This window comes from Canis aureus, chromosome X (genome assembly GCF_053574225.1).
Source record: "Canis aureus isolate CA01 chromosome X, VMU_Caureus_v.1.0, whole genome shotgun sequence".
Lineage (NCBI taxonomy): Eukaryota > Metazoa > Chordata > Mammalia > Carnivora > Canidae > Canis > Canis aureus.
Genome location: NC_135649.1, coordinates 106780967 through 106808391, shown reverse-complemented (window position 1 = coordinate 106808391; position 27425 = coordinate 106780967). Strand labels below are relative to the sequence as shown.

General features: G+C 38.0%; 1 protein-coding gene across 3 annotated transcripts in view; it reads left to right on the top strand.

Annotated features, from left to right (window-relative positions):
- Positions 1 to 9862, top strand: part of MBTPS2 (membrane bound transcription factor peptidase, site 2) — a 39969-nt gene extending 30107 nt beyond the window's left edge. For 2 of the 3 annotated variants that reach the window (XM_077888124.1, XM_077888125.1), the window contains 4 exons: positions 3623 to 3717; positions 4080 to 4275; positions 5398 to 5473; positions 7557 to 9862. In XM_077888124.1, coding sequence (XP_077744250.1) covers positions 3623 to 3717; positions 4080 to 4275; positions 5398 to 5473; positions 7557 to 7779 — 590 coding nt within the window. In that variant the 3' untranslated portion in view covers positions 7780 to 9862. The remainder of the gene's footprint in view (positions 1 to 3622; positions 3718 to 4079; positions 4276 to 5397; positions 5474 to 7556) is intronic. The other variant, XR_013374655.1, reaches the window with a different exon arrangement.
- The last annotated feature ends 17563 nt before the right edge of the window (positions 9863 to 27425 follow it).

Below are 27425 nucleotides of genomic sequence, written 5' to 3'. Positions count from 1 at the left end.
GATGCTTAACTGGCTGAGCCACCCAAGCGCCCTGGAGCATGCAACTCTTTATCTTAGGTGTAGAGATTACTTTAAAAATATATTTTTAATATAATAAAATCAACCTCTGATCTAGACTATCCTTTGGAGGCTAGACTATTTGTACAACTATCTTGGGGCCTATCTTAGGGCACATTTAGAATATGCAGGTTGTCCCTATCGTAGAATTATGAAACTCATCTGTTCTTGAATTATCTAATTGTCTCCCAGACTGAGGAGATTTAAGGGACAATTCTAATCTTCCAGTGTTAAATTCTACCTATGAATGCCTCCAGGGCCTCTAGTTCTAAAGAGTGCTTGTTCTAAAGTAGAATTGGATTAGATTCTCATGTTTAATAAAAGTATGTACACTAATGTGAAAATTGTGGCATCCCCATATTAGAGTTTTAAGAATTGAGTTACAGAAATTGGTATAGCAACTTTTCCTTAAATGTGACCCAGTAGAAAAGATTCTAAAATAAAAATCTTTAAACCTACAACTTTTTTTAACTTATAGAGAAATAACAAATTTACTTCTCAAGTTGCAACAAAATATTTAACTCTTTATTGGAAAATTCTGTTTGTTGGGAGGTTTTAAACTTGTCAGGATGGCCACAGCCATGGATTTATGTTTTGGTTAGAGTAATCACCATAGGAAAAAGGCATAACGTAGAGGTTGCAAATAGGTGGTAGCCCAGAGGCCAAATCCAACCTCAGCAGATGTGTTTGGTTTGGCTTGTGTGGTATTTTTTAAAATATTAATTAGATGCCAATATCTAAAATTCAAGAGGTTTCACATGAAACTTCAGATTTCAGGGGGTTTTTTGGAATAAAATGGATGATCTATGTAATCAGGGCCCCAAGTATAGTAGCCTGGCTGCTAACCCTGTAAAGCTGGGTATATATTTTCTAATTTATCACAGTCCCACCACTTCCTATTTTTGCCAAACTCTATCCACTTCATTTATTTGCTGTCTAGTTGGCTTCTTTAAGCATTTGTGTTGCCAGATATGCTGTATCAAAAGTGATATCAAATTCTTGACTTTCAATTCTGTATTGTATACATTTCTCCAAGAAAAGTTAGTGATCAAGCATCAGATGTAAATTTTCTAAATAATTACTAATACAAAGGCAAATGGCATAGAATTTGTGTATTCAGTGTATATTGAGTTATGCACCTATGTAAGATTGAGAAACTTTTCTCAAGGAGCTCAAAGATTACAGGCCATCTGATGTGGATTAAGGTGGCTCTTGGGATGAGCACCAGGTGATGTATGGAGGTGTGGAATTACTATATTTTACACATGGAACTAATATTACACTGTATGTTAACTAATTGGAATTTAAATAAAAACCTAAAAAAAGAAGCAGACCATTATTACAGTACAAAGTTAATTGTAGATAATGACAAGAATTTGTGGGAGTTATGGGAGTTGGTGGTGATCACTCTTTCCTGAGAAGATGAGGGCAAGTTTTATAGCAGCAACCCTTGAGTTGGGCCTTCAACGGTGAATTTAATTTCAGGAGGCCAAGACAGAAATGAACCTTGGTACTATAGACTAGAAAGCAGTCAGGGAACTACTAGTAATATGGTTCAGCAAGATAATATTATGAGATAAGGTAATAAAAAAGCTGAAGTCTCTCTCTTTTAGTCTGTGGAATTTAGACATTATTTGGGAGCCAGTGCAGTCTTTGGAAGTTTTGAATTAGATTAGAGGAGTTCCATTCTCATAGTTCTACATCGGAAGGTTAATCTACATTGGAAGCATTAAGTATATAGCAAAGGTTTGCATATGCTAGCCAGATGGTGAGCAAACAAGACTTACTTGGGTTCTTCAAATGGGTCAGATGAGAAGGAGATAGAATATACCCTCAAATGGGAATATATATAGGGAGAAAAATAATGAGGTAAAAATTGGCGGGACTTGGCAGCTGATCAGAGAAAGCACTGAAACTGTAGCCTGGATTGGTAAAAAATAAAAAATCCTAAACAGCTTTTTACCTTGTACTTTACCATTAGGGCTGATGAATGATTACAGGCACAGGTTTGTCTGTGCCATTAGATAGTCACAGTTTGCTTTCATATTTCAAAGACCACTCATCATCCAAAATTTAAATACCTATTAAGTTACACTGAGAAAACAAAACTACCTACACAGCCAAGCAATGCACAGGAGAAACTGATTTATTAGCTAGTTTATTTCACCTCTGTTTTGTTCTTCATTTTATGTTGGTCAAGGAGAAATAGTGACAGTCTAACCAATGCAAGATGTCTTCCTCAAATAACCTAGTTTTGGGAGTTTTTCCCTTTTTTTTTTTAAGTAGGCTCCACGCTGGGCATGGAGCCTAATGCAGGGCTTGAACTCAATCCTGAGATCACAACCTGAGCTAAGGTCAAGAGTTGGACACTTAATGAACTAAGCCAACCAGGCACCCCTCAAATAACCTAGTTTAAAATAAGCTGTTTTGAGGTTCCTGGCTGGTTCAGTCAGTAGAGCATCTGACTCTTGATCTCGGGGTCTGGAGTTCAAGCTCCACATTGGGTGCAGAGATCACTTAAATAGATAAAATTTTTTAAAAACAACCAATGGCAAACATACAAAATCCTTATAAAATCACATTGCATATCAACTAGCATTTTCACACCAGTGCTCCTAAAGACACTCTTATAATAGAGAAGCTTTTTGTGGTACTAGAAAATATACCTTTTTAAAATTATTTTCTCGATAGTTCTATAGTAACTTTGCTGTCTTCCTCAGCACATCTGAGTATAGTAGTGTAAATATAAGGTTCTAAGTTTAATTGGTCCCTGCTACACATCAATTTATACTTTACAAATCTGATTTGCTGAATACAGGAAACCTTCCAAAATAAATACATGGAAATAGTTTTTTATCTCGCCTGTATCAGTAACTTAGTTTTTCGATCCTGCCCTAGATACAAGTGAGGCAGTCTACCAAAGAACTTTTAAAAATAAATGTATAATGGGAGTAAACAGTTGCCGTGTTTCCATGGTCTTCCAAAAATGGTAACTGGATTACTGGTATGCAGGAAAATATTGCACATCTCTGGGGTCATATTGGACTGTCCCGATTTTATGAGGAAAGCCCCAAAGTAAGCATGGAGGTAAGATAGATATTTGATAGAACAGGGATGTCTTTAGGGATGAGGGTCTCTTGGCATCCTCTTACCCACTCTGCTAATACTACAGCACAGGAACTCATTAGTAATACTGGATCAGTAGCATTATGGCAGCTAAGAGTGGCTCATTAAATATTTGTGCTTGACCTGCTGGAGTTAATGCAAAACCTACTGAGACCCTAGAACTTCAGCTTTATCAGTCGGTAAGTTTATATGAAGATAGGTAACCTAGGGTGGTAAGTGCTGCTTCTTGATTCCAAACTGGACACCTCTCTTTTTGTAATATCATGTCCTTTTTTGTAGCATAAAATCACAGCATCAAGTAGCCTGTCAAACTGAACTCTGAATCATACAATTGTTTCCAAATTCATGTGCATTTTACTTACTCTTTTTGTCTTGAAAGCAAAATGTTTATTACAAATTGCTTTTATATAACAGATTCTAATAAATTATTTCTCTTTAGCGTACAAACGGCTAGATGGTTCGACTGAATGCTGTAACAATCACAGCCTCACAGATGTGTGCTTTTCCTACAGAAATAACTTTAATAAGCGTTTGGTGAGTTGTCCCTGAAGAAGTCTTGCTTGTCTGATATAATTTTTACAAAATAATTATATAGAACTAAAATGGAATCTATGAAAACTTTTCCATTTTGCTTTGTGTCATTTTATTAAAATTTCTACATTTCACTTGTCACATTTCATCTGAGACTCTAACAGTTTATAGGTATAATATCTTATTTGGCCAAAGTGGAATACTTGAATCTAATTCATTGTAGGTGAGCATAAATGGCATTTCTTCTATGTGAACTTTGTTCCTTATATACTCTGTGACATAAAAGATATTAAAGAGCTACAACTTTCTGGTTTTCTTGCTAGTGAGTTATTTTTAGTATTGACTACTTAATATTTTATTCATAGCACACATGCCTACCTGCCCGGAAAGCAGTTGAAGCCACACAAGTTTGTAGAACCAATAAAGATTGTAAAAAAAGTTCAAGTTCAAGTTTCTGTATAATACCTTCTTTGGAAACTCACACTCGCTTAATAAAAGTGAAACATCCACCTCAAATTGATATGTTGTATGTAGGCCATCCACTGCACCTTCACTACACAGGTGAGTATTTATTGTGGTCAACCCTCAGAAAATCATTAAGATGGCATATATTCTCCATGGTAGAAACTCAGTACAAATCCATGTGTTAATTTTATTTATTGTAAATATGGCCACTTCTCAAAGTCTTATTAACTTGTTCTTAAGTGTTATATGAAATTTACCATTGGGAAAATAATCTGAATTTATGAAGCAAGATGGAACTGCATCCCATGTCTAAGTTCCTTTTTTTTTATAACAGTTGTATGGAAATATAATTTACATACCATATATTAGACCTTTTTAAAGTGTACAGTTGAAGACTTTTTAATATATTTGGAGTTGTACAACCATCACCACAATCTAGTTCTAGAATATTTTCCATGACCCCAAAAAGAAACCCCATATCCATTAGGAATCACTTCTCATTTCTCCCCAACCCTTGGCAACTAATCTACTTTCTCTTTCTAAGTTTTCCTGTTCTGCACATTTCATGTAAGTAAAATATTTTGTGATGGACTTCTTTCACTTAGCATAATGCCCTTAAGGTTCATCCATGTTGTGTAGCATGTGTCAGTATGTCCTTCCTTTTTATGGCCAAATATTCTATTGTATGGACATACCACATTCTCTTTATTCATTCATCAGTTGATGAACATGTAGGTTTTATGTTACTCTTTAAAAGGCTCTTATTGGTTCATAGTCATATCCTGAGATACAACCTGGATCATTCTTATTTATTAATAGAGTAAACGTGACTTTAGGGTTATACCTCTTTGAGGGATAAGGACTCTTGATAAATTCTGGCATAGTTTTTAAGTTAGTCCCTGTATTTGGTAGTCATACTTGGCATATAGTCAGTTTTAACTTATTCTCACCTCCAAATATAAGTACACACTGGGACCTGAATTTCTGTAGTCCACTGTATTTATTAGGTATTCTAGAATAATTGATGGTTTTTATATGTGGAGCATATAGGCTGCCTACATATGTTTGGGAAGGGCTTTCTCAACCAATTTAATAGGCTAGCCCAATTTTTGACCGTATGGAAAAATTTATAAACTGTTGCTTAGCTGTATGAACAATATTCATTATTCCTTTTTTTTGTTTTTGTTTTTGTTTTTTCTTGTTTTGTTTTGTTTTTAGTGAGCATCACCAGCTTTATTCCACGTTTCAACTTTCTAAGCATAGATCTGCCTGTCGTTGTGGAGACATTTGTCAAGTATCCTTTCTGGTATGAAGAATGTTTTTAAAAGGTGTTATCTGGAAGATGATCAGGCTTACCTTGAATAGGACCGCATAGACCTTAGAAGTATTGATTGATTGCTAACAACTACAAAGGAGACTTTATTTTTTTAAGATTTTATTTTTATTTATTTATTAGAAACAGAGAGAGACAGAGGCAAAGACACAGGCAGAGGGAGAAGCAGGCTCCATGCAGGGAGCTCGATGTGGGACTGGATCCCAGGTCTCCAGGATCACGCCCTGGGCTGAAAGCGGGGCTAAACCGCTGAGTCACCCAGGCTGCCCCAAAGGAGACTTTAACGATGAAAAAGATCAGATTTTAGGAATGAAGTTACAAGGCGAGAGATCTATCAGGGAGGAAGAAAAGTTAAGATATGGAAGGGAGGAAACCCAGACCATAAATTGGGAGTTGAATTTGCAGATCTGAGACCTTTTAGTAAGTTTATAAAGAATGAAAGCTTCAGTTACTACCGAGGTGCTGAATTCTGCCTTCTGAGCCTGTCCGCTCTGACTCCATGGAGGAATGAGTAAATAGTTTCCGCTATTAAAATAGCAATTCAGAGGACAAAATCTTGGGTTCCTTAGCATATTAAGTTTGAATATAAAACTTGATTTTTTAGAATTCATCATTTTTTTAAAAGATTTTATTTATTTATTCATGAGAGACACAGGGAGAGAGAGAGAGGCAGAGACACAGGCAGAGGGAGAAGCAGGCTCCACGCAGGGAGCCCGATGCGGGACTCATCCCAGGACTCTAGGATCACGCCCCCGGGTGAAGGTAGCGCTAAACCGCTGAGCCACCCGGGCTGCCCTAAAATTCACCATTATGAAGAATTTGAACAAACTGAACAGTTTACAAGGGATCTTTATTTTTGTCACTTTTTTTTTCTTTTTTACTTTCTAGATTTTAAATTACTAAGTTTGGTTCTTTTTTAATTGCAGTATAGTTAATTTTACAGTGTTACATCAGTTTCAGGTGCACAATACATATTTTTGATACTTTTAATCATTTTCATTTCCTTCCTCAATAATTTGCAAAAAAATGAAAGAGAAAACAAATGAGCAGTTACTGAAAAATACGTACAATCAAGATTGTACCATGTAGAGCAGCCTGGGTGGCTCAGCCGTTTAGCGCTGCCTTCAGCCCAGGATGTGATCCTGGAGACCTGGGATCGAGTCCCATGTCGAGCTTCCTGCGTGGAGCCTGCTTCTCCCTCTGCCTGTGTCTCTGCCTCTCTCTCACTCTCTCTCTCTCTCTCTCTTTCTGTGTCTCTCATGAATAAATAAATAAAATCTTAAAAAAGACGGTACCATGTAGATTGCAACTTTGTCTCAGATTTGTGATATACATAAGCTTATAGATGATAAAATAGAGTTATGCTATAGTTATATTTATGCTATAGCCTTATAGATAATAGTAAAATAGTGTTGAAGGGGCCAAGATCTTTGTTTCCTAAGTTAATACTTTGTAAGGATCAAAAAGTAATTTTCCCTTATTTCTAATTGCTTCCACATTCCTTTCCCTCATTGTGTCATTAAAGGATTACAAAGACTCAGGCTTCCTCTGAGTTGTTATAGATTGCTTTAGTTTACAAATGATTGGCCTTTATTTTTCTAGTCAAAGTTTTTGAGCTTTGAGATAATATAAACAATTTGTTTGAAATAGTAGAGATCTGGAGTGCCTGGGTGGCTCAGTCTTTTGAGCAGCAAAGGTAATGGTCTCAGGGCCCTGGGATCAAGCCCCCCCCCCCATGGGGCTTCTTGCTCAGCAGGGAGTCTGCTTCAGGATTCTCGCCCTCTGCCCCTACCCATGTTCACCCACACACTTGCTCTCTCTCTCTTTCTCTCTCTCTGTCTCTCTCAAATACATCTTTTAAAAAATAAATAAATGCTAGAAATCTAAGAAGGAATATCCTATGCTAGTGGGCAGAAGTTTAAAGAAAAGAGGGAAGTCAACTGTAATCTCAAATGCAGTTCTAGTAAAATATCTTCTTTTGACTACTAGATAATGTGGTTTCCACTCAGACCTCACAATCAGCTCCTTAACTCATTTTAACCAGGTACCTGATCTCCCTCTCAGGAGCTCTGGCTATTGTCAATGCAGTGCCCTGTTTTGCTTTGGATGGTCAGTGGATTTTAAACTCTTTCCTAGATGCTACCCTTACCTCAGTGATTGGAGACAATGATATCAAAGATCTGATAGGATTTTTCATCTTGCTTGGAGGCAGTGTACTCTTGGCTGCCAACGTGACCCTGGGACTCTGGATGGTTACGGCACGGTAATATTTGCACTCATCTGGCAGAATGATACTTTATATGAAATAGAAAGCGTTTCCTTAAAATTACGTTTTAACCAACAACTTTAAGCTCCTCCTGTATCAGAATATCCGAACTCTGGGATGAGGGATAAAAAGAAGAAATGAAAGGCATGGTCCTGACTACATTCTACTTTTAAAGACTGAACTTAACAAACTTCGGATGCTTGCAGAACAATTTCTAAACAAGTGAAAATTCACATAAAAGCATTTTGTGTGACTCCTATCATATTGCGGTAGTGTAAAGGAGGACAAAATTGAGTAGAATTAATCAAGGAAAACTTTTTTAAAAAGCATCATTAATCCAGATTTGAAGAAGACCAGATTCTGGCCAAGAGGAAGGGTGAGCATTTTCTTGGCCTATATCTCTTATCCTTTGTCTTACTTTGAAAAGTATCTTAAGATTTATTGGTATATTATTTTGTACTCTGACAACTGAGGTCTAATTACAATTAATAAAATTCTATGAAAGAATCTGCTGACATGAAAGGGAAAATCTTTGTCAAATGATACCAAATAAGTGAACCAAGTAGGAAGTAGGGCATACAGTGACCCATGCTTTGCCTCACAAGAATTGCCTCTTTGATAATGTGTCTCTGTAGTCTCATATGGCAGCACTAGCCAGCCTTGACATTCCGAGTGAGCTGCAAAAAGTATCTTCCACTTGCAGCACGTGAGCTGACACAGTTAAAGTTGAATGTCGGAACTGAGCCTGGTCTTCTAACAGATCATGAGACAGATCTGCTGCAGTCCTGGGTCTCATTCTATACAAAGCTTTGAAGCTCAGAACTTTTCCGGGGTAGACATTTTCTCTTGTGCTGCTGGGGTTATCTGGGGCCTAAGTCCTGGGTTCCTGTCTTCAAGGAGCTTAGGCTCTTAACAATAGTCTGTCCTCACCAGCAGCTTCCATGTTTCTCTGTGTTGGGTAATTAAACACTCAGTCCTTGCTTTCCATCTTTCTCCTAAGCTACCTCGATGGGTCCACAGAAGACTTGGTAGTACAGTGAGAATGGCTGCATGTGAGTACAGATGTGAATTTGCCAGAGCCTGGGAACTGACTCTTAAGCCCAAAAGAGCCCTAACTAATTCCAGGCCTTTTGGACTGGAGATACAGCCCTGGAAGATCCAGGAAGTCAACAGGCCACTGTGAAACTATTGGTCTTCCAAGCGTCTAAGCATGCTATTTTTGATGAAGAATATGTGCTTCCCTCATAAACTCATAAACTATGTGCTTCCCTCATAAACTCAACATTAACAGCCATGTACCCAACTTTTTCACTAAGTGAGTCATTCCATGGAGTTCACCTTTTTCTGATTGTTGAGCTGCTCTTCAGGCACTAAAAGTTTTTAATCATTTTAAACAAATTCTTTATAGACTGTATTGCAAGTTTGCCTGCCTTCTTAAATAGAAATTATTTCTTGAATATAATGTTGATATTTTATTAATGAGTTGAGGTCATCAGTTATTACCACTACTAAAACTGTACAAGTTATTTATTTATCCCAGAAAAAAGGTGGTTGTCGTATTCTTAGGTAGATAGTCATTCAAGATCAAATTCTATTAGCAGAGAGCCCAGATCAGCTTAGGTAGTAGAGCTTAGGGAATGCCATGAAATACTTGCATAATTAATTTGATTACATGAACCAAGCAGTTTACTAATGAACATGTTGTATATATGCAGGTCAATTTTTTAAAACAGAGAAAAAAATTTAAGAGAGAAAATTCTAACCATTAATTTCCTTCTTTTTTCTGGGGGGGGGAGGGGGGAACAACAACAACAACCAGACACCTCATTTTCTTGTAGCATATGAACATCTTGGTCTGTTGCTCCATAGGGTCAGGATTTAGGAACCACTCTTATTAGGATATTGAGCAGGTCATTCACATTTGTATAGAGATGGCCTCATTGTGTAAGAAAGGAATGTAACCTGTTGTCTCTTCAGCTTTATTGTGGACACTTCTAGAGCAAAGGCCAAGCCATACTCATCTTTGCATCCATGGCACAGTGCATGAGACATCATAAATACTTAATAAATATGGTTGAATGGGTGATGAATACTGTTATTTATGGATTAGAAAAGCATGTTTCTATTTAAGTAAGCTATCAATAGTATTATTGAATATTTACTATAAATATGTGTTAACAAAAAATGAAAGGTCTTTGTGTCCCTGGTATATTATCATCTTTATGAAAATAATCCATTTGGGTTTCTGTAAAGCAATTAGAAAAAAGGAATTACTTTGAGAATTTGAAGATGTTCTTTCTGTGTTGACATGTTGTTCAACAGTACAACTTTATTTTTAGTGTTCCTACTCTACATTGTTTACATTTTCGAAGGTTTTTTAAATCACCTATAATGTGTAAAGGACATATATATTCTTTTCATCTCAGTTTGAAAAGACATGCAGTTAAACTTGACCTTTTGATAATCGCTCTTTTTTTTTTTTTTTGATAATCGCTCTTATAGGGTCATTGTCATCTATGCTAACAGCAAATTTTAAACAAGCACTTCATGGATACATGGCTCTTGGTCATCAGTTTGTACTATGGTATTTATTGAATGTCCACATACTAATTAATGGTGCACAGGTATTTTTTTCCTACAGATCTTTCGACTGTGCTGTAATTCATTCTTAGTATTTAACTTGAAGATACCATAGTTGCTGGCATTTGATGTTTAGCAATAAAAGAATAAATGTGTACCAGCACTCTATGTTTTATCATATCAGTGTGTTGTCTTTTAAAAAAAATGTATTCTTTTCTATCAAAATTATTCCCTTCACATACATTATGATCTTTGTTGTTTTTAAATTCCTGTTTCTAAGAACAACCTTCAGTTTTCAACCCAAGCAATCTGTATATGAAAGTTGTTGCAGGCCACAGAAAGAAGTCTTTTTTAAATGAGATTCCTGTGGTCTCACTACTGTTTCGGAAATGGCCTGTTTATGGATGAAGAAAGAGGACTATCACATTTCCTTTTAATAGTGTCTGACAGAAGTGTTCTCTGAGTCTGTTTCTTAGGAATTCATGGAAAACTATTTCAATTATCACATTCAGTTCGTCTTGACCTTTTGCTCTAGCACTTCCTCCCTTGTCCTTAGAGCCAGCTTCAATCTCTCTCTCTCCCCCTCTCTGTCTCTCTCTCCCCCTCCCTCCCTCTCTCTCTTTCTGTCTCTACCCCCTCCACCACCACCCCCCCACAGGTACATATTCTCTTTCTAGTTTACCTAAAGGCCAGATAAAATAGGCTGGAAGTTTAGCCCAAATCCTAAGTGGCTAGCATCATTCCATTCCTTTTTGCCTCTGATCCCATTCTACTATAGTTAAGAGTCACAAGACTAGGTTACTGATTATCTAAACCACTTTTTTTTTAGCAGCTTGAGATATAATTAAATACCATAAAATTCACCTGTTTAATGTATACAGTTAACTGTAAACTATTTTTCTTTTAATGACTCTTCAAATGAAAGTATACATAGGCTTTAGTATAATCTAAACTTTTAAGCAAATGAACATGTGATAAAAGACTGGGATAAAAATGTTTTATTTATTTCACAACTTTTTAAAACTCTGAAGTGGTTTTCAGTGCTGGAATAGAGTTAAATAACAAGTCTTTTTTAAGTTAAAGCATGTAGAGGAGTGCCTGGCTGGCTCAGTTGGTAGAGCATGTAACTCTTGATCTCAGGGCTGTGAGTTCAAGTCCCATGTTGGGTGTAGAGATTACTTAAAAATAAAATCTTTGGGCACCTGAGTGGCTCAGTCAGTTAAGCATCTGCCTTTGGGTCAGGCCATTATCTCGGGGTCCTGAGATCAAGCCCCACATCGGGGTCCCTGTTCTACAGGGAGTCTGCTTCTCCCTCTCCCTTTGACCCTTCTCCCTGCTTGTGCTAGTGTTCTCTCTCTCTCTCTCTCTCAAATGAATGGATAGAATCTTTATAAATAACTTAAAAAATAAAATCTTAAAAAAAAATGGTAAAGCATGTGAGGGCACCTGGGTGGCTCAGTCGGTGAAGCATCCTACTCTTGATTTCAACTAAGGTCATGACCTCAAGGCTGTGAGATTGAGCCCTGTGTCAAGCTCTGCACTGGGTGTGGAGCTTACTAAGATTCTCTTTCCCTCTCCATCTCCCTCTCCCTGTTCCCCCACCCCAAAAAAAGATAAAGCAGGTGGATATATTTTCTTTGAGACAATATGCCTTTTTGATCAGTGTATTTGCAAGCTACTCTTGCTGTTTTGGCCATGCTATTTGAATAATCCATTGTATATTTTATCAGACCATGGTAAATGAATTCATTGAAAGGAAAGCCTCTCTTTCAAAACTTAATGCCACAATAGATTATACTCAAGATGGAGGTAGGAAAAAAATGGCTAAAGGAAGTTGCAATTCTAATTACCAAACAGGTTATATTGTCTAACTTAATTTCCCAATGAAGAAAGACAAAAACATCCTGATATCTTAGTTTTATTTAGCTAAAGACTGATAAATATTCAATAATTGTCCCTTCTTATTAACTGACCATTTCTCAAATTTTTCTTTTGATGTGTTCCTGACACTTTAGGGGAGGGAAAAACCCAGAAAGATCTAAGAATAGAACCCTGTAATTGGCTGTCCATCCTACAAAATTGAAATTTGCTTTACCTTAGATTTATATAAATTTTGCACTCAATCAAGTATCAGAAAGCCAGTTCCCTTAAATATGAAACTCTAAACTGTAAAAGAATTAGATGCTAAGAATATTAATATTTTTTTCATGTCTAAAAGACATTGGTAGAAAGTTTATAACAGCTGGTCTGTAGACTAGTTGATAGTCTAGATGGTGTTTTTGTCTATTTTTAGTGAAATGAGAAAAATATATTGTATCTAATTACAAAATAAGGAAAACGTATTTGTGTTGTTTAAGGTGCCTGCTGCCCCTTATCAAGGAGCTCTCCTTTATTTGGATTATGGAAACACATACTTAAATTCACTTAGCACTTCTAGATTTCTCTACAGAATGTCTCTCTGTAATTGACACTCATCAGCTAGGCATGAGGGTTCCATGTTTCCCATGCCCTTTCCTCCACCTGAATTGTCTTTCATGTTCTCACAAATGTGTTGGTTGCAAAATGGCATTTCTTTTTAATTTGCATTTCTCAGATTAATATGGTTGTGCATCCATATACTTGTTTAGCCATTTAGATTTTTCATTTTGCCAATTGCTTATTGATATCTTTTGCCTATTGTCCATTGAGTTTACTAAATTTTTCTTATTGAGCCATAAGAATTTGTGTATTCTAGATTGAGTCAACAAACTGCAGCCTGCAAGCCAAATCCTGCTCAGCACCTATTTTTGTAAAAAAGGTTTTCTTAGAACACAGCCACATTCAAGGGTGCCTGGGTGGCTCAGTCGGTGGAGCCTCTGACTCTTGACTTCAGCTCAGCTCGTCATCTTGGGACCTTGGGATCAAACCCCTCTTCTGGCTCTGCACTCAGTGGGGAGTCAGTCGGCTGGAGATTGTCTCTCCCTCTGCCCCTCCCCCTGCTCTCTCTCTCTCTCTGAAATAAATCAATATTTTTAAAAAACTACAGGGCAGCCCCAGTGGCTCAGCAGTTTAGTGCCACCTTCAGCCTGGGGCGTGATCATGGAGACCCAGGATCGAGTCCCACGTCAGGCTCCCTGCATGGAGCCTGCTTCTCCCTCTGCCTGTCTGTCTCGCTCTCTCTCTTTCTCTCTAATAAATAAATAAAATCTTTAAAAAAACTACAGCCACATTCATTCATTTATATATTATGTATGGCTGCTTTCATGCTACAAAAGCAGAGTTGAAGAGTTGAGCAGTTGCAACAAAGACCATATGACCCACAAAGCCTAAAATATTTAGTATTTAACTGTTTACAGAACAGCCCATGCTCTAGACATCAATGTCTTGTCCATTTTAGATATTGCAAATAATTTTTCCAGTCTGTGACCCATCTATAAATTTTATTTATGAGGTTTTGTTGTTGAACAAGTACCTTTGGTTTGATATAGTCAAATCCATTAATGTTTTGATTGTTTCATGAATCATTTTGATTCATTCACTGAAAAAATGCTGTCCTGTTCCAAAGTCACAATAACAATGTGTACTTTTTTCTATTTGCTTTATTTTTTAAAAAAGATTTTATTTATGTATTTATTTATTTGACAGAAAAGGAGAGAGAGCACAAGCAGGGGGAGCAGCAGGCAGAGGGAGGAGAGGCAGGCTCCCCACAGAGCAGGGAACCTGACGTGGGGCTCAATCCCAGGACCCTGAGATCATGACCTGAGCCAAAGAAAGATACTTAACTGACTGAGCCACCCAGGCACCTCTTCTATTTGTTTTAGAGTTATACTCTCACAGTGAGATCTTTGACTTCTAGAATATATGCTATGAGGTAGGAAATCCGAGTTTATTCTTCTATATAGCATGAACTATTTTAAAAATACAACAGTATTTTCCTTTTTAAGATTGTTAAAACAGTTTACATGAAGTTCTTAATATGGTACCTGCATGCTCAAAATATTACGTACTTAAATTACTTATTTTCACAATGCAGAATTATTTTTTTAAGATTTTATTTATTTATTCATAGAGACACAGAGAGAGAGAGAGAGGGAGAGACACAGGCAGAGGGAGAAGCAGGCTCCATGCAGGGAGCCTGACCTGGGACTTGATCCTGGGAATCCAGGATCACACCCCGGGCTGCAGGTGGCGCCAAACCGCTGTGCCACCAGGGCTGCCCTACAATGCAGAATTACGACACAAATTTGCCCTGATAGTCCCCTCCACACTAGTGTCAGATCCTGCCTCCTTTTGATACGCCTTCATGGCTTCCACTGCCTTCAGGCTCACTCTGGTTGTCCAGAATGTCTTCCAGACCTTGATCCTTTTAAATATTTCCTCCTCCAATCAAAATGAACCAAAAATCTTGATACTTAAGGTGTTGGCTAAAGATTTTGCCCACAAAATAACCTGTGTTTGTGGGTATGCCCATTGATAGTAACTTAGGCATTTAAATCTGATCTTACCCAAACATTTTAACTCAGAAGGAGGCCGTGTGACAAACCAACATGAGAGAGAATCTGAGGTAGAATGGACTTTGAGGACTACATCAGACAGTGGAAAGCTGTCTACTCTGTGCACAGTTTAGGGTATTATATTTCGAAATAAGCTATTTTTTTTACATGCTCACTTTATTTTTGCATTAATTAGAAAAGAAGCTAAGCTTTCTTTTTTAATGTGTGTTCTTTTGTAGATTTTTTTTATTCACATCATTTGTCCATATTTCCCTGCAGTAATCATCACCTTACTACTTTTCATTACTCAGGACTCACGTTTGTTACAAGGGTTTGCAAATATATTTGACCATACCTTAGCTTCTCTTACAGGTCCCTTACTTTCATACTTTATTCCTAGCATTTTTTTCTTCCCTTTCAGTCACTTTGTTTCCATCCTTTAATGGCTTATAATTTTCTTTCTAGGTGTGTATCACCAGAAATTTACAATGGAAATTAGTAGCGCTTTGCAGTTTACAGAATGTTCACTTCTTCAGTACAGGGCACCCCCTTTTCTGTTATGGAAATACCTGGGAAAAATAAGTTGGTAATCAGGAGTTTAGAGAATATAGAATTGAACAGAAGAAGATAGATAATGTGATTTCTTTCACCTTTATAGAAAAACCGTTTTCTGTGGCGCCTGGGTGGCTCAGTTAGTTGAGCATCTGCTTTTGGCTCAGATCATGATCCTCAGGGTCCTGGGATCAAGTTGGGCTCCCTGCTCAGCGGAGAGCCTGCTTCTCCCTCTCCCTCTGCCTTTCGCTCCCCCTGCTTGTGCTCTCTCCCTCTGTCAAATATAAATAAATAAATAAATAAATAAATAAATAAATAAATAAATAAATAAATAAATAAATAAAGTCTTTAAAAAAAATTTTCAAAAGAAAAACATTTTCTTACTAAAAAAATGCACATTTATTATAGAAAACATGTTAAATGAAAGTAAATTGTAATTTATTGAAAAAACGGATTATATTATAGATTAACTGGCAAACTACTTTTTAAATTTGAGGTTTATAAGCAATTTTCAATGTTATTAATACTCTAGTGTTATTTAAGTGAATATATAATATTTCAGCACTGACTATAGCATAAATTTTTTCTTTTCTTTTTATTTTCTTTAAGTAAGGTCTACACTCAATATCAGGCTTGAGCTCACAACGCTGAGATCAAGAGTCACATGCTCTACCAACTGAGCCAGGCAGGTACCTCTGAATATGGCATAATTAACCAACCTCTATTATTTATAATTTTGCAATGCTATAAACAAAGCTGTGAGGAATATACCTAAAACTAAATCTTTCTGTGTATCTATGATTATTTGGTTAATTCTAGAAACTCTTAAAAGAAAAATTCCTATCTTGAAATGTGAACATTTTATATATATATATATATATATATATATATATATATATATATATATCCTTGTTGCAATTACATTTTTTTCTCTTATTTGGATATGCAAAATGGCATCTCATTTTAATTTGCATTTCTTTGATTAGAAAAAGGTTGAACATTTTTAAATGTATTTATTGGCCATTGTGTTCTCTTTTTTTATCCCCATCCTTTGCCCATTTTTCATGGGAGTGATTATTGTCTTACTGCTTTTTATCATAAGCTCAGTTCTGCTATTTGATTTGTTACATGTGAATAAATTAAAACTTCATTTAAGTATAATGCTAATGCTTATTTTTAGGTTTTTATATATCATGATCTGTCAAGGTTTGCCTTATATTTTCCACCTTTGGTAAAATGTTTTCAAAGTCTTCTCAAGATTTTATAAATATTCACAAACATTTTATGATAATTTTATGATTTCATTTTTTCAAACATTAATTTATATGCAATGTATTTTGATATTGGTGCAAAGTAGGAATATCACTTTGTATTTTGTTATCCTCAACTAATTAACCCAGTCATCTCAAAGGAGATGGTTAATCTAAAGAGGTATTTCATACCCGCCAGAAAGAGGAATAAATTTATATCCTTTGGAAAGAATAGAAATAATAAGTGAAATTATCTCTCATTTGATAAGCCATTCTTATTTATTTAGGAGGCATATATTTATCATTTACTTTTTCAATTCAGTAATACAGTGAATTGAGAATATGTCTCATACTTTAATTGACAAGAGTCCTTAAATCATTTTTTCCCTAAGGTATTTTTTTTAAGATTTTATTTATTGATTCATGAGAGACACAGAGAGGCAGAGACATAGGCAGAGGGAGAAGCAGGCTCCCTGTAGGGACCCCGATGTGGGACTCGATCCCAGGACCCCAGGACCATGCCCTGAGCCAAAGGAAGACGCTCAACACCAGTGAGCCATCCAGGTGTCCCTAAGATATGTTTATTTTTATTAAAATAGTGTTTCTCATTCCTAGATTAGATTCCTAACCTATATTCCTAAACAATATAGATTAGCAATCTGGAGATTATCCTTAATACATTATATATCATTATCTAAAGGTACCATTTCTATTAACTTCTTAATTAAAATGTTTTTTTACTTCTTAGATTTTCAAGCTTTAATTCCTCTCTCTGTGGATTGTTTAATATTAGTCTTTAAAGGTTAGAAAAATCTATCTTTGGGTGACGGGCACTGGGGGTTATTCTGTATGTTAGTAAATTGAACACCAATAAAAAATAAATTAAAAAAAAAAAGAAAAATCTATCTTTGGAATAGATGTCCTGATTTTAAAGTAAGTATTTTATCTTCATCTGTTTTAATTATATAATGATTTTAAGTTTGGAGCACTGCATTCCTTGATTACTTGTTCAAAATATGCATTTTTAATCATGGTTTAAAATCATGAAAATAAGAGGTAGCTAGGATACTATGAATTTGTATTTTATTTCTTATAAAATTTGAAAACTGCTTTTTTCCCCATTTAAAATGTTTTTCTTCTGAGATCATTGTAGTTGGTTTTTAAATTTGCCTAATTTTAGAATATGACTCTTGTGAATATGCTACTCCAGGAGATGGTTATTGGATTTAAAAGTTTCCATTTTTCTTGCTTATCCCCATTCTGTAGTCACTAGAACTGATACAAATATTCTTTCATTCATTTAAGAAGTATTTATTGCATACTTACTGTATTCATGGCATTGTCCTGGGTTCTGGGGATACAGCAATAAATAAGACAATTTTCCTCTTTTGTATTTTGTAAGGAAAATGCCATTTATTTTTTTTTTTTTTTATTGGTGTTCAATTTACTAACATACAGAATAATACCCAGTGCCCGTCACCCATTCACTCCCACCCCCCGCCCTCCTCCCCTTCTACCACCCCTAGTTCGTTTCCCAGAGTTAGCAGTCTTTACGTTCTGTCTCCCTTTCTGATATTTCCCACACATTTCTTCTCCCTTCCCTTATTTTCCCTTTCACTATTATTTATATTCCCCAAATGAATGAGAACATATAAAGTTTGTCCTTCCCATTTATTTTTAAAATAATAAATATATGCTAAGCATTACTAAGTGTTATAAGAGATTAAGCCAAGAAGGTTGGCAGAGGCTAGGTCTTAGAAATAGGTTATGGACGTTAGCCTAATTGCAAATGGGAAGTCATTGAAAGTCTCAAGCAAGGGAGTGACATAATCAGATTTGCATTTTGGTGGATCACCTTGACTAAGGGTAAAACATTGGAGGGAGGCAAGTCTGGAGGCAAAGAAATTGGTTAGGAGATTATTTCACTAATCTTGGCAAGAGATGGTGGTTATATAAAATAGAATGGGGACAGAAGAGGTTGAAAGAGAGAAGAGGACAAGGGAAAAGTAGGATCCATTGTGTTTGATGGTTTCATGTAGTTTAGATTCAAGAAGGAATCAAGAAGACTTCAGGTTTCTGGCTTGGACAATTGAATGGTAGCAGTGCCATTAACAGCTAGGGAACATCAGAAAAGGAGTAGTTCAGTTTTGTTTTTTAAAAGATTTTATTCATTTATTCATGAGAGACACACAGAGAGGCAGAGACATAGGCAAAGGGAAAAGCTGGCTCCATGCAGGGAGCCAGATGTGGGATTCAATCCAAAGACAAACGCTCAACCGCTGAGCCACCCAGGCATCCCAGCAGTTTAATTTGGAACTCTTGAGTTTGACTGCCTGGGAAAACTTCAAGTGGATTGTTGGATGTACAGGTCTGAAACTCTGTAGAAATTAGTTGGAGACACCATGTACAAGCTGATGCACCCCAATATGTAATTAAACCCATGGGAGTGGATAGTCTGGAGAGAATGTAGAATAATGAAAAGGAAAGAGAAGGTGTCCTAGGATAGAGCACTCAGGAACACCACCATGTAGGTAAAAAGGGGTTCAAGGAAGAGGAAAAACGAACTTTAGAAAATTAGGAAGAAAACCACAAGTGAGAGTTTGGTATTAGAAAAACAAAGGGAGGGACACCGGGGTGGCTCAGCAGTTGGGTGCCTGCCTTTACTGAGGGTGTGATCCCGGAGTCCCGGGATCAAGTTCCACATCGAGCTCCCTGCATGGAGCCTGCTTCTCCCTCTGCCTGTGTCTCTGCCTCTGTGTGTGTGTGTGTGTCTCTCATGAATAAATAAATAAATAAAAATTTTAAAAAACGGAAGAGAATATATCAATATGTTAGTAATGTGAGATATTACTGAGAGAGGCTGCCAGATGTCCACAGGCTTTAGCAGTTCATAGGTGATCTTGAGAGAGCAGCCTCAGTGCAGCATGGAAAGCTGAGCCAGGTTGTAGTGGATGGAGAAGTGGGGGGTAGGGGTGCAGGGAGAGGCTACAAATGCAGAAAATGTGCCCAAGAAGTTCCATTTTGGGGTGGGCGCCTGGGTGGTTCAGTCAGTTGGGCATCTGACCGTTGATTTGGGCTCAGGCCATGATCTTGGCATCATGGGATGGAGCCTGGGCATGGCACCAAGTCTGCCTGAGATTCTCCCTCTCCCTCTGCCCCACCCCTGCTCACACTTGAATTCTCTCTCTCTCTCTCTCTCTCTCTCTCTCTCTCTCTCTCTCAAATAAATAAAATCTTAAAAAGCAGTGTTCTATTTGGAAGGGGTGGGGAGAAATGGGACTTGATGTAGGCTGTAGAGGAAAGTGTCATTATTGTTGTTATTGTTTTAGCAGTGGGAAAATCATGGGTATGTTTTTGGTGCTGACGGGGAGAACCCGAGTAAAAGAAAGTAGATCATCAAGGGAGGAGATGGGATCTAGAGTGCAAGTAGAGCAATAGTCTTTACCAAGAAAGATGCCTTCTCTAAGAGGGGGAAAAAGGAAAAATGGGTGCAAATACAGTTATCTTGATTCCAAAGTGTCTAGAAGAGTGCTTGACACAGAGTAGGCACTCTAGAAATCTCTGTTGAATAAGATGGAGTCCTCATATAACTGCAAGGAGCAGTTTAGCCAACCCCCCTTCTAGATAAGACATATTGCAGAGGCACTTGAAGAACAGGTGCAGAATTTCCTGATTTTGAGAATGTTCTTTGTTCTCAGGAAACACATGGCTGAAGTATAGAAGTTGAAAGGGTCCAGAATAAGACACTGTGGCATAAAAATGATTTTGAGCTGAAGGCATTTGAGTTACTAAAATGGTTTATCTGCCTAAAAGCAGAGCTTCGCAAAGGATCTCAACTGTCATAAATCTCCTACCCAGGAGCACCTCTAATCTTCTCAAGCAGGCATTGACACAAAACTATCATATCTCCCACCACTTCTTCTAGGGGCCCATTTATTTTTCCAAAAAGTCATTTGTTTTTTTCATAAGTGCCCTCTCTCCCCTCCTTCTAAGAAGTATTTACTCTCCCAGAAGTGACCCTCTGCCCCCTACCCATCCCCTCTTAGATGACTGATAAGCCCCAAATTCTAATTGCCTTGAGTCACATTTCTCTGTGAACTCCTGTCCTATGTGTATAAATCAATGTGTTTTTCTCTTGTTCATCTGTCTTTTGTCAGTTTAATTTGCAGACATCAAATCATTAACCTAAGAATAGAGGAAAATTTTTTTTCTCTCTGATAGACTAAAGGGGCATGATGTGTGAAACTTAACTCTCACATGGTTCAGAGAGAAAGATGATAATACCAAAATGGCAAAATGTTAACAATTGTTGAATCTCAAGGGCATAAGGGAATCTTTTGTACTCTTTTTATTCCTTTGTACTCTTCTTAGAACTTCTGTTTGAAATTGCTTCAAAATAAAATGATTTTTTAAAAAAAAGAACCTGCATTTATTGAATCTATTTTTTTAACTTCCTATTTTATTTCCAATTTCAGTGCTCTTTATTTCACAACTTCCTATGAATGGCAAGAATGAGGAATTTTACTGACAGAGCTCCTTTTTGGATTCGGGCAAATTATCTCTATTTTAATTTTTTCTTTTTGAAAGTAATGCCTTCAAAACTTTGCTATGTTAACTGAAATAGTCATACAGTCGTCACTCAGTAAATGTTTTTCCCTACCTTTTCAGGACCAGATGAAATCACAGTGCCCTTATGAAACCGTCCCTCATCACCTCCATGATAAAACTTATTTTGTATTGCCCCGTACATTTAGCTAAGTGGCTTTTTCATACGTTACACTTTGAATTCTCCCAATAATCTTACGACCATTTTCTTTGCCTTATAGATTAGGACATTTAATTAAGTTAAATGATTTGGCTAGGATAACACAGTCGGTAGAAGTGTAAGGATGAGAACTCCGGTTCTTTTAGTCCCAAGTCTTAGGTTCTTTGTTACACCATAATTTGGTATATCTCCTCAAGTGTTTGGTTTTTTTTTATTGTAGTAAGTAAGGCATACAAACAAAATTTGCCATTTTAATCATTTTAATTGTACTGCATTAAGTACATTCACATTGTTATGCAACCATCACTACAGTCCATCTCCAGAACTCTTCATCTTGAAAAACTGAAATTCCATACCCACTAAGCAATAATAACTCCCATTCCCCCCCTCCCCACAGCCCTTGAAAACTACCAATTTACTTTGGCATACCATCCATCTTACTCTGGATACCTCCTATGAGTGGAATCATATAGTATTTGTCCTTTCGTGACTGTTTTATTTAACTTAGCCTAATGTCCTCAAGCTTCATCTATTTTATAACATGTGTTCCTCCCAAGTTTCATAAATATTTGTGCTCATGGCATTCACCTGTGACCTCATGTGTCCTAATTTACTCCCTAATTTATAAACTCCTGGACGGCTGTGACTCTGCTTACCCTTGGTATGGCCACCCTCATAGTGCCTAGTTCATAACAGTAGTCAATGAGCTCTCTTGAGCGGATGGCTAAGGCCACTCTAAAGTAGAACATGATCCTCTATGGTACATTCAATTTCACACCTACTCTCAACTACTGGAGATAAGAAGATGGATGAGCATAATTGTTCTACTATTACAGTGGAAGACCAGATATAACATAAGAAGTTTCCCCAGGTTGGAAGTATGGCAGGCACATGAATTTTTTTTTAAAGGTTTTATTTACTTATTCATGAGAGACATGGAGACAGAGAGGCAGAGACATGGAGAAGCAGGCTCCCTGCAGGAAGCCTGATGTGGAACTCGATCCCGGACCCCCGGGATCACACCCTGAGCCAAAGGCAGACACTCAACCACTGAGCCACCCAGGCGTCCCAGGCACGTGAATTTTGTACAGTTAGCTCCTTACTCACTGTAAAAATCATATATGGAGTGTTCTTTAAAAAGAGGAAAAAATCTTTTAGTATTATGAAGTGAGTGAAGGTTTGGTAATGTTTCTTTCCTCCCCAGAGAAAAATAAAAGTGACTCACCACATTATGGTAAGAATGAACTCTGGATGATTGGTCATCATCAATCCTTGATATCATCCTAGCATAGTGAAGACGCATTTGCCTTGTCATGTTATTTGATTATTACATAGTTCCTATAAACATTAAAGGACAAAAAGAGGAGAAGTTGAATAAGAATTATTTTTGAGTCCAGGTTTTAGCTCTACAACCTACTCGTGACATTCAGAAGGGGAAGACTTTGCCGTCCCTTCTCACTAGTACACCCATGCCTCTACCTCTGTGGAGCAGCAGAACTTTGGGGGCAAACCTGGCTTCCGAGCCCAAGAGAGAATGTAGCCTGGTCAGGAGCAGCCTAGGAAACTCAAAGGCCTTCATCTCCTTGTCTAACAGGAGATGCTGCTGGACCACGTGCCACCAGTCCCATTCCTGAAGCAGAACGTCAAAGGAGTCTGTCCAAAAAGCAGAGGCCACCTGCCCCCAGGAAGAAAGGCTATTCTTCAACCAGCCTAACTCTACTTCAAGAAGGGGCACCCAGAAGAGACACAACCTGAGGGATTCACCCAAGTGTCTCTGAGCCAGGACCTCTGGCACACTTCGGACACTGGAGGCATACAGTAATTGGATGCAACCTGAAAAGCAAAATTGTTGAATATGCTAAATGACTTCCCTCTGTATGTCTGCAAAAATACCAGTAGCACATTTTTAAACATGCAAGCTCTGTGGAGATCACGCAACACAGGAGCTCTCAAAGGATCTTCCTGACTGAAGAGAAATCAAGCAGGCTTTCAGTTTAGCAACCTACTTATAACCTTAATCTACTTGTGGTTGTTACCTGAGTAGTACTAAATATTTCTCATGCAGGATTAGGTTTCTTAAATCTCTTTTTTTTTTATTTTAAAATTTAAACAGGAAATATAGGGCCGCCTGGGTGGTTCAGTGGGTTAAGTGTCTGCCTTTGGCTCAGGTCATGATCTCGGGGTCCTGGTATCAAGCCCTATATCAAGCCTGGTTCTCCCTCTCCCTCTGCCTGCCACTCCCCCTGCTTGTGCGTGCTCTCTCTCTCTCTCTGTCAAATAAATCTTAAAGAAAAAAAAGATCTTTAAGGAAAGTTGTTCTGCAGCCCATCACGTTGTTCTAACATCTAACCTAAGTGAGACATGACACATTACAATGTAGATTGATGTAAACAGTTGGAAAAGCAATTTAGCAATATTTATCAACTAACCTCAGAAATATCTGGGGTGCCTGGGTGCCTCAGTCCATTAGGTGCCAGACTCTTGATCTCAGCTCAGGTCTTGATCTCAGGGCCCTGAGTTCAGGCCCTAAATTAGGCTCCACACTGGGCATGGAGCCTACAAAAAAAAAAAAAAAGAGAGAGAGAAAAAAGAAAGAAAGAAAGAAAGAAAGAAAGAAAGAAAGAAAGAGAAAGAAAGAAAAAGAAAGGAAAGAAAGAAAGAAAGAAAGAAAGAAAGAAGAAAGAAAAGAAGTGTCCATGGCCCCCTTTGAGGCAATAATTCCTTTTCTGAGAATTTATCCTAAATATATGCTAAGCTTTATATAGAGATATTCTGAGACATCTGCTTCTATGTCTCTGCCTCTTTGTGTCTCTCATGAATAAATAAATAAAATCTTAAAAAGAGAGAGATTCCTAAAAGTGTGATTTACCCCAGTGAAAAACTAGCAAGTACCTAACTGTACCACAATGAAGATAGTAGAATGGATAGATTAAATTGACTAACTTGACTCAGCTTTATGTCCACAGAATGATATTAAAAATTGGGGGGCCTGTCTGGCTCAGTTGGGAGAGTGTGTGACTCTTAATCTCAGGGTTTTGGTTTCGAGCAGCATGTTAGGTGTTGAGATTATTGAAAAGATAAACTTAAAAATTGTTTTACAGAATACACAATAATGTGGGGAAATATTTTCTTTTTTAAAAAAAGATTTTATTTATTTATTCATGAGAGACAGAGAGAGAGAGAGAGGCAGAGACAAAGGCGGAGGGAGAAGCAGGCTCCGTGCAGGGAGCCTGACCCGGGACTTAATCCCAGGTCTCCAGGATCAGGCTCTGGGCCGAAGGTGGTGCTAAACCGCTGAGCCACCCGGGCTACCCGGGAAATATTTTCATTAAAAAATAAAACAGAATATGAAAGTTTGTTTGCTTCATGATTATAATAGCGTAAAAAAAGAAATCATTTGGGCCTGCTCAGGGACTCCAAAAAAAAAAAAAAAAAGAAAAGAAAAGAAAGAAGAAAGAAATCAAGCCAAATCCTATAAACTCATGTAATCAAAGCTGTTTACCCAGAAATTCCACTTCTAAGAGATGATTTTAGGAAATGATTAGCAAAAGGAAATTAATCATTAAGCAAAAAAGTATGAACGACTTTAATGGTTTTTTAGTAAAAAAGTGGAAACCAGATGCCAGGCTGGACCTCACAACCATGAGATCATGACCAGAGCCAAAACTGAGAATAGGATGCTTAAGGGACTGTGCCACCCAGGCACCTCCCAGCTAGAGGATCTTGAAGAGCTAAGGAAATTTTTCCTCCCCAACAGGTGGCCTAATCCGCAGGATCCTTAAACTCGCTGGATACCTCTCACTCTGACACTGCTGCAGCCGAGAGTTCCTCAGGACATCTGACATTCAGCCAGTGGCAGGTAAGATTTCTTACCATGTTAGCCTCCCGGAATCTATCTGTGGAGGCAAATGGAACCAATATGGTAAGAGGCATTTTTCTCTCTTTCTAAATTTCGCTTAGCAGGAGAAAATACTTGTGCAACTGGTTCCTTGGGCTAGGTGACACTTTGCTACATTTGGTAGAGTACTCTTTGGTTCCTGATCCATTTCTTCCCAGAGAGGAAATTATGTCTGTCTTTGGTGTCCTTTAATGCCCACATGGAGTAAAGGCTGTTGCTAAGGGACATGTTGGAAGCCAAAGCGGCAAAACTGGTGGGTACAGGTCAAACACCTAAAAGCTGTTAGAGTGCTCAACATCTCAAGAAGACTCCCATGTTATGATAAGTTGGACACAGAATGGGTTAGGATGACACTTGGTCACCCCCGGACCTGAAGAAAATTTCTGTGCAATGAGATATACTGTAAAACAAGACAAAATCCCTAACCTCGCTGCATATCCCTCCTAGATATTAGTGTGGCTATGGCTCCAAGAGACCCAAGACCTAGCCAAGGCTGTTAATGTGCATATAAGAGATTTGTCCTTTCGTCTTGTTCTGTTTTAGGTTGTTTTTTTTTTTTTTTAAGATTATTTATTTGAGAGAGAGCATAAGTGGGGGGTGAGGGAGAGGGAAAGAATCCTACCTGACTCCCTACTAAGCGCGGAGCCCAATGAGGGGCTTAACATGAGGTTGGATCCTAGGACCCTGAGATCATGACCTGAACTGAAATCAAGAGTCAGACACTTAACCCACTGAGCCACCCGGGCGCTCAGTCTTGTTCTATGTCTTAGGAGTGTAGCCGGGAATCAGGAGTGCATTCCTTATTGCTTCATGGGGTAGTTTCAGTTTCCATCCAGGGATTCTTTGCCCTCAAGAATTTCTGCCTGGGCCAAGAGCTAAGCCAGAAAGAACCCAACTAGAAAGTTCCAAGTCAAAATGGAGACCACCAAGAGGCACCTGGGTGGCTCAGTCAGTTAAGTGTCTGCCTTCCTCTCAGGTCATGATCCCTGTGCCCTGTCCCTCTGCCTCTGCGCCTCCACCTTGCTTGTGCGCTCTCTCTCTCTCTCTCTGTTTCTTTCAAATAAATAAATAAAACCTTTAAGAGAAAAATGGAGGATGGGACGCCTGTGTGGCACAGTGGTTGAGCATCTGCCTTTGGCTCAGGGCATGATCCTGGGGTCCCGGGATCGAGTCCCGCATCGGGCTCCCTGAATGGAACCTGCTTCTCCCTCTGCCTGTATCTCTGCCTCTCTCTCTGTCTCTCATGGGTAAATAAATAAAATCTTTTTTAAAAATGGAGGCAGGGAATCCCTGGGTGGCTCAGCGGTTTAGCGCCTGCCTTCGGCCCAAGGCGTGATCCTGGAGTTCCAGGATCGAGTCCCACATCAGGCTCCCTGCATGGAGCCCGCTCCTCCCTCTGCCTGTGTCTCTGCCTCTCTCTCTGTGTCTCATGAATAAATAAATAAAATCTTAAAAAATAATGGAGGCAGCCAAAGTCTTTCATTTTCAATTATGTCATATAATCTATGTTTCCAATTGTGTCCTACTAAAAGGAAAACATTCTTATTGAATGTATCCAAATATATATTGCCATAAAAATATAAGAACACTCAGGTGCCTGGCTGGCTCAGCCTGTGGAGCAGGTGACACTTGATCTCAGGGTTGTGAGTTCTAGCTTCACATTGGGTGTAGAGATTACCTAAAAATAAAATCTTAAAAAGTTAAAAATCTTGAGATGCCTGAGTGGCTCAGTGGTTGAGCATCTGCCTTCGGCTCAGGGCGTGATCCCGGGATCTGGGATCGAGTTCCCCATTGAGCTCCCTGCAGGGAGCCTGCTTCTCCCTCTGCCTATATCTCTGCCTCTATGTGTCTCTCATGAATAAATAAATAAAATCTTTAAAAAAAAAGTTTAAAAATCTTTAAAAAAAATAACACTGACAGTTTCTGAATTCTGGAGGGATTAGGTAGGGACAAAAAAATAACTGTTTTGATTTGTTTGCAAATATGTATTTTGTCAAATTGCTGTAAATAATAAGCTTAAGAGAGTTTTTAAAGAAGATTTTATTTATTTATTTGACAGAAAGAGCCACAAGCAGAGACAGTGGAGGAGGGAGAGAGAGAAGCAGACTCCCCACTGAGCAGGGAGCCATA